Source organism: Symphalangus syndactylus, chromosome 22, assembly GCF_028878055.3.
Source record: "Symphalangus syndactylus isolate Jambi chromosome 22, NHGRI_mSymSyn1-v2.1_pri, whole genome shotgun sequence".
In the NCBI taxonomy this organism is placed as follows: domain Eukaryota; kingdom Metazoa; phylum Chordata; class Mammalia; order Primates; family Hylobatidae; genus Symphalangus; species Symphalangus syndactylus.
In genome coordinates, this window is record NC_072444.2 from 51,479,243 (window position 1) to 51,487,426 (window position 8,184).

Sequence of the window (8,184 nt, forward strand, 5' to 3'; positions counted from 1 at the left end):
CCCAAAAGTGTTATGTTGTTAATTTTTTTGGTATAGCAACTTTTTAACTTACCAGTTCATTATTAACTCTAATAGTTGCCATCATTTAAAAAATGTCAATATTTCTTGAAACTACAGGACTCTTAGCAAGCTAGTTATGACTATGTAATTCTGAGGAAAGTCTATTTTAAGGAAGGTGAGCCCTCCTCTTCCGAACCCACACAGGTGGAAAATATCCTAGGGCTAGTGACAAAAGTTATAAAACATTTATTATAAAAAAGAATTGTGACTTAATATTCTTAAGGTTGCAATATTCCCCAAATTGATCTACAGATTCAATGCAATTCCCATCAAAATCCCAAAAGTATTCTTGCAGAAATTGAAAAGCTGATCCTAAAATTCATTTGGAATTGCAAGGAACCCAGAATAGCCAACATGGTCTTGAAAAAGAACAAAACTGGAGGACTCGCACTTCCTGATTTCAAAATTTACCACAAGCTACAGTAATTAAGGGTGGTACTTCCATAAGTGTAGGCATACAGATCAATGGAGTGGAAACGGGGGTTCAGAAATAAACTCTTACATTTACAGTAAATTGATTTTCAGCAAGAGGGCCAAGACCATTCAATGGGGGAAAGAACAGTCCTTTCAACAAATAATGGTAGAACATGCAAAAGATTGAAGTTGAACCCCTACCTCACACAATACATAAAAATTAACTCAAAATAAACTATAGGTCTAAATATGAAAGCTAAAACTATAAAACTCTTAGAAGAAAACACAGGAGTAAGTCTTTATGACTTTGTTAGTTGTTTCTTTAATACCCTAAATTTGTAGTATGGCAGCCACAGGAATCTAACAAACCATATAACCCAATAATGCTCCTCCTATGTATATCTCCAAGAGAATGGTAAATATGTCCACAAAAGCAAGCCCATGAATGTTCATAGCAGCATCATTCATGACAGCCCGAATGTGGAAACAACCCAACATCCATCAGCTGATAAGTGGATAAACCGAATGTGATCTATCCACACAATGGAATGCTGTTCAGCCATAAAAGGGGATAAAGTACTGCTACATGCTATGACTTGGATAAGGCTGGAAAACATTATGCTAAGTGAAAGAAGTCAGTCACAAGAGACCAGGTATTGTATGATTGCGTTCATATGAAATGTCCAGGAAGAGGCAAATCCATAGACAGAAACTGGATGAGTGATTGCCTAGGGTGGGAGTGGGATGGGAATAGGGGATGAGGAGTGACTGAAAGTGGGTGTGGGGTTTCTTCTTCAAGTGATAAAAATGTTCTCAACTTAGATTGTGGCAATGGTTGCACAACTCTGAGAACATACTAAAAATTATTGAATTGTATACATACTGTAAATGGGTAAATTTATGGTAATAAATGATCGCTCAATAAAGCAGTAAGAAAAGAATGAAAGCATAAGGAGCAAGTAATAAAATTTTATCTTAGCCTTTGGCATATATTTCATTTATAAACAATTAGGAATTATGAATCATAATTATTTTAGATCTATCCTACCACAGAATAGACAGCAAACCTTATAACCACGAACAGTAGGCTTCAAAATGAATCATTAACTTTGTTCTTTGATGCTGTGTTGTAAGAAATGTGACCTTGGAGGTTGATGGGTGAAGTTCCTAATAACAGTTTCAAATCCTAACCCTTTTCCTAAGAGGAAATACTTGGCACCTAACAGGTTCCCCTCCTCATCTATTCTCGCTACTCACTTCATTGTATAAGGATTCATGGAAACCGTGTTCTCCTCTGTTCTTTGGGGTCTTCCTGACAGAAATTTCCTTCCCAATAGTTTTACTATTTGTCAGTTTCCTCCAGTGTTTTGCCTCACTCTAAACAATGGAACGTGATAATTAGAACTTTCTTAAAATGATCTACCTTAAGATACAGCTTCTAAGAATGCTGTACATCTAAACGTAGTCTTGTGGTGGCTGGAGACAGGGCCAGAGGAGGGACATCACACACAAAGGCAGCGTCTCAGAGGGCGCATGTGAAAAGAGCCCACCTCCACCCCTCCCCAACAACATATGGGGCCAGTTTGGCCTGGATCTAGGGCAGAACTGGGGTAGTTCTGAGAAGTACTGCCAGGCATGACTAGGGGATCATGGTGAAGTCACTAGGTTGTTCAGGTCCGTTTATGCACAGGATGCTTAGGTGGGATCCTGAAGTAAGGCAGAGCCCACCCTAGTCAACATCCAGGTCAATGAAGGGGACCCAGGAAGGGCTGGGCCTCAGTGTGGCTCTGTGCTAAACAGCAGTTGCTATAGGCTTTGGCTACTTTGCAGTCCAGCCCTTCAGCTGTCTCTTCAGGAGCCTGTTCAGTGGGGCTGACCCCTGCCTCCCTGGACCTAGACAGATTCTGTCTGGCCAGAGTGACTGATTAGGCATGGACATCTGACCCAAGCAGGTAAAAGGAAGCCCTGGCTGGAGCTTCGTAGGAAAGGGACACCCCTCTTCCTGGTGCTATAGGCCTGGAGCAAGAGTGATCTGGAGAAAGGCAGCCCAGGAGCCAAATTCTGCCTCTGACACTTAGCAGCTCTGTGTCCTTGAATAAATTATTTAACCTTTTGAGATCTCTGTTTCCTCATCTAAATATATAATGAAAGGAATAATGCAGCCTCCCTAGAACTAGCATAAGGATTAAATTAAATAATGTAAATCATGAAGCACAGCACCTGGCCCCTATGAGTCACTCAGCAATGACACCTATCTGGAAAGACTGCAAGGGGTGCCTTTGGCAGGAGGAAAGTAACTTGTGCAAGACATTGATGCAACCTTAAAGTTTCTCATCATAGAACTACCTTTCTGGCCCAATTTACTCTTGCACTATGGCTGATTATGCTGTGCTTTAGATAAGTGAATAATATAAATTCAGAACATTTTTGTCACTTCATTATGATGATTAATTATCCCATTTAAAGAGTACCTACCAGAATCTGTTGGTGTTGTTTTTCTACTTGATAGCCTCCAAAATGTATTATGCCAGGTCTTGCCTGTATGACCTTATTATTCACAAGTTTTGCATAAACCTCTATAAAAACAATGTAGATAAGCACATCATGAGACATCAAAGAAAATATTAAATTAAAGTTGATCCTTATTAACATAGCTTTCTTTAATTTAGGGCATTTTAAGCACATGAAAGTTGCAGACATTGGATCCAGCTGTCAACAAGATTAATTATCTGTTCTAAATAAACTGAACTCCTTCTCCCTCTCTATTTTTAAACATCACTTGGGAGATACTGTCATTACAATACAAAGTCAGGTAGATTGTCTGTCACCTAGTAAAAGAATTTGCTCTTCACACATTTTGTACACATCTTTGTCATAAATCACCAGCTCATAAAGAGCACATGGCCTGTCTTTGCTCTGCCCAGCACTGAGATTACTTATTACATAATACCCAGCTCAAGGTATCCAAACACCACACTTAATTTTATTACTATGTATTTAACTTTTATTATTTGATTTCCTCTGATTAGAATTACAATGTGATGTAGAGTAATATTAAAACTTAAAGCTCTGAAAAGTTATCACTCGGAACTGTAAGTCTCAAACTGCTTTTGGTGTCATGTGAATGTCCCTTTTAAACGGCTGAGCTCACAAAAGTGTCCAGGTCTACGAAAATTTTCACAGCTCTTTATTTAGGCAGGAGCAGATGTGTGGAGAAGGTACTGAGAACCCACTCTATGTAAGTGCTTTGTGCCAGGCAGTGCTATGCATACATTTGTTTATAATCCTCACTGTTTATCATCCAGCCTTTTGAGGTAGGTATTATTTCTACTTTACAGATGAAGGAGGTAAGACTTAACAAGGTTAAGAAACTTGCCCACAGCTGGTAATCAAAAATAAAAGCTAGGCATGGTGGCTCACACCTGTAATCCCAGCATTTTGGCAGGCTGAGACAAGAGGATTGCTTGAGCCCAGGAGTTAGAGACCAGCCTGGGCAACACAGTGAGACCATGTCTCTACAGGAAATTTTAAAATTAGCTGGGTGTGGTGGTGTGTGCTCGTGATCCCAGCTACATAGGAGGTTGAGGTGTAAGGAACACTTGAGCCCAGAAGATCGAGGCTGCAGTGAGCTGTGATTGTACCACTGCTCTCCAGCCTGGACAACAGAACAACACCGTCTCAAAAAATGAAAAACAAACAAACAAAAAAATCAACCCTAGGTCTGTCTGATTCCAACCATTAATCTGCCTTCCTCATGAATGTACTGTCCACCTTCTTATAAATGATAACATTTGACTTTGACTGCATCCAAATCTTATGAGGCACAGACACCCTCACCCCATCCCTTTCTTTGATCATCATAATTCTAGGATACATCTGAAGTGGGTGTGAAACATTTGGTGTTTTTTTCTTCTCATCAGGTGAGCTGTCACTGTCATCCACTTGGGCCAAACTGAACAGGTACAATGGGTTAAGGCTGGTGTGTTAGGGGAACTGATAATCTCTGTAGGTTATTATTTGTAATTTTTAAGCACTGAAATGACCATATTCTGTGATTTTTAAATTTATTTATTTTTATTTTTATTGATTGATTATCTTTTTTTGAGAGGGAGGGAGTCTCGCTCTGTTGCCCAGACTGGAGTGCAGTGGCGCCATCTTGGCTCACTGCAACCTCTGCCTCCTGGGTTCAAGTGATTCTCCTGCCTTAGCCTCCCAAGTAGCTGAGATTACAGGCGTCTGCCACCACACCCAGCTAATTTTTGTATTTTAGTAGAGTTGGGGTTTCACCATGTTGTTCAGGCTGGTCTCAAACTCCTGACCTCAAATGATCCGACCGCCTTGGCCTCCCAAAGTGCTGGGATTATAGGAGTGAGCCACCGCACCTGGCCTATTCTATGATTTTTTTAATGTTGAAAGATTTTATTTTAGATCCACAAAGTAGATATAAAACTGGGATTTTTCTTCTAATGCCCAGAAATGGTCAATTTTCACTTGACAAGTTCTACAGTGACAAAAGAACCATATCCAAATACAGTATTATGTCCTCACATTTGAGATGGGCTTTGAAAGATGAGTGAAGGGTAACCAAGCATGTTAAGAGCTAGACCCATGGCTCTGGTGGCTCAACACCAGCTCTCCACTTACCAGGTATGCCATGTTGGGGAAATAATGTGGCCTCTTTGAGTTTCACCTTCTCCAAGAGTAAAATATAAATAGATCCTACCTCATGATGTATTGGTATGTGGATTGAATGGGAAAAATGTAGGCAAAATGATTATCCTTTTCCATAATAGCTATAGGATTTCCCAGGCTTTCCAGGCTACAGGATATGTACGTGAAAAGGCAAAAAGGTCTAAAATGCGTGTGGTGTGAAGGACAGGAAGGAACCTCATGTAGCCAGAACTAGAAATGAGTGGGGCATGGCGATGGGGATGGTGCTGGATGGACAGGTTCAGATCAGACAGTGAAGGGGGCCAAGTAAAGGAATTGTGACTTCATTCTGTATGCAAGGGGGACTGTTGGGAGTTTGAGAAGATTAGGGATAAAAGCCAGCCAGGATTTTAGAAAGCAAACTGACAGGAGGAGAATGTGGTGGGGGAGGAGTCCCAGTGGCCCGCTGAACATGAGAAACAAGATAGGGGAGCAGATAGGAAAGACATTAGAAGAAATGGAAGCAACAGAACTTGATTAATTTACATACCCCACAAAAATCTATCAGTTAAGCAGATGGATCTAAATAGAACTACTGTTCTTAGTAATAAAAATTAGTATAAGCCTATAAAATGATATAGATAAATCAGCACTAAAAGTCCCATTATGCTTTCTGGACTTTGGCTCGCCTGGGAAGATGTGAGCTGTAAAGCAAATCTGTCTTCTAGCCACTTACTTGATTCTAGGAGGTGATTAGGTACTTCTTTTCTTTTCTTTGGCTCCTCCACTAGGTTCTTCAAGAGGTGGGGTGATGCATTATTAAAGGGTTCTTTAGCATTCTTTAGTCCTCTGCTGGGGATTTTCACCACTGCCATTTTATCATGAAAAATGAAGTCTTCTTTTTAGAGCCAAAGGTCGTGTCCTGGGGAGGAAAGAGCAGCAGTATAATCATCCATGAGAAACCATGCACATTTTTTTCTCTTTCTTTGATAAATGTACCTCGTCTCTGTGTGGTTTACTGTGGTTCATGCCCTCCCTGGCTCTCCTCTCTGCGGGCCACTCCATTCCCACACATGACTGTCCCATTAATCTTCTTACATAACCCATCGCAACCCAATGTCATGCCATTGCTCCAAACCCTTCTGTGGTCCTTGATTCTCCCCAGGAGCTTTTCCTGAAATGTACTTCTGAGATGCTTCTTGAGCTCATTGCAGGGGCCCGAGAAGGGAAAAATAAAGGCTCTCAATGAAACAAGTTTGGAAAGTATTGATGTAAACAGTTAAGTAAGACTCTTTCAAATAAGACTCTTCTTTCAGAGATTTCTCTAAATGAGTTTCTTAAGAGTATGTGACTATGGAAGCCTTTAACACTTGGAGGCACTGTTTACAGGACACTGGCATTTCAGAGTCACCCTCATCCATCCCTCTGCTAACAGGGTGATGAGGACGGGGTGATGAGGAGGGAGTGATGAGCAGGGGGTGATGAGGAGGTGGTGAAACCTACGGCCAGCCAGGTGCCAGACATGGGGGCATTCCAGCTCTGTGGATCTCGGTTCATGTCGAACCCTGTGTCCGACTTGCCTTCCCTTAACACACTCATTTTAAGTTCCACTTTCTTCATGAAGTTCACAGTGATCCCAACACACTTTAACATTCTTTAGCAATCACTGCTTCTATTACTCATTTGGTGTTAACAATTTATAGCCCTGTAACAACATTTTACAAATCTCACATTCCCTTATATATTGCACAACTAAATCTCTTAACTTGGGGCCCTTGTGCAGGCCATGGGGCTGGTCGGTGAAGCCTCTGAAATGGAATGTTAATTAGTGTGGATCTTTATGTGTTTTTTCGGTTTTGTTTTTTCTGGAGAAGAACCATAGCTTCAGACTCCCGAGACGGACAGCATCAAGCGACACGCAGTGAATCTATGGAGGGAGGCGCTTAACAATCACTTTCAGAAAGTTCTCCCTTCCCCTCCCCTCTTTTCCCCTCCCCTCGCACCACCTCTCATAGCATCGCTGAAGGCTGCATGGCCCCCTCCTCACCCGCTTCCCTTCCCTCCAGCCCTTCAACGCCAGCCATAGGATCACCCTGCAGCCCGTCTCCTCCCGGAGCCTCACATCCCCTGTGCTTCAGGCAGGCCCAGGTGCCAGGCGGTCTCCACGCCGTCCACACGCCGGCTCGCCCACAGCCCCGGTAGGGCTGGCTCCGAGTCTCAACCGCCGCACCCTCGTTCCCTCGCCCCATCCTCTACCGGGCAGGCCCTCTCACCCCGGCCAAGCGCCTCCTCCCCTCCGCGACCTTTCATTCCACTCCTGCTAAGGGTCAGGGTCGCCCCAGGCCCGCGCACCGCTCCCCCCACCATCCTCATGTCACCCTCTGGACCCGACCTCTTCTCGGACCCAAGCCGCGGCCGACTTGCGGCTGGATACCACCCGGGGCTCGGTAGCCTCAGCAGCTAGGCTGCGGCGCCCCAGCGGCCGACCGTGGGCCACCCGGGCCCCAGGTCCCTGGCCGCTCACCCTGGAGGTAGTTCCCAGGCCGGATTCGGCCGGCGCCCGCTTGGAGCGTCGCCATGACGACGCGGACGTGCTCCCAGGGCAGGCGGCCGGGCGCGACCAAACGCCCCAGGGCGGGGGAGCCGGGCTGCTGCGGACCAGGACCGGAGGCGACGGGTGACTCCTGGGAGCTCGGAGCAGTTTGCTGGGCCTGGTCAAGAATAGACAGCGCGACTTATCGCATGGGATACGAATGGATTCCCGAGGGGACATGAGAAAGTTGGAAACACCACACACTGGAACCCTTCAAGAGTGGAGCGCGGGAGAGAAGATGGACGGGGCGGAGCCGCCCGAGCCAGTGGGCGGGGCTTCACCTGACAGGCATCACTCATGATGCCCACTTTCTTGTAGTTTGTTTTACATTTTCTGTTACGGTAAATTTCAAACATACACAAAGGCAGACCGAATGGTAAAATAGATCTTCAACACCCAGCTGCAACGATGATCAAATCCTAGCCAATCCTGTTTCATCCGTATCTTTCCCTGACTCCTTGTATTAT

General features: G+C 44.0%; 1 protein-coding gene across 5 annotated transcripts in view; it reads right to left on the reverse strand.

The window, feature by feature from the left end:
- The window catches only part of CFAP221 (cilia and flagella associated protein 221), a 127,945-nt gene extending 120,219 nt beyond the window's left edge, over nt 1-7,726 (reverse strand). Inside the window, exons 1-4 of one of the 5 annotated variants that reach the window (XM_055261538.2) lie at nt 7,649-7,726; nt 5,861-6,046; nt 2,950-3,050; nt 1,732-1,851 (exon numbers count right to left, since the gene is read on the reverse strand). In XM_055261538.2, coding sequence (XP_055117513.1) covers nt 1,732-1,851; nt 2,950-3,050; nt 5,861-5,999 — 360 coding nt within the window. In that variant the 5' untranslated portion in view covers nt 6,000-6,046; nt 7,649-7,726. Of the gene's footprint in view, nt 1-1,731; nt 1,852-2,949; nt 3,051-5,860; nt 6,047-7,397; nt 7,489-7,516 lie in introns of those variants that run through there. The other 4 variants (XM_055261537.2, XM_055261536.2, XM_055261540.2 and 1 more) reach the window with 4 other exon arrangements.
- Nucleotides 7,727-8,184: the final 458 nt, after the last annotated feature.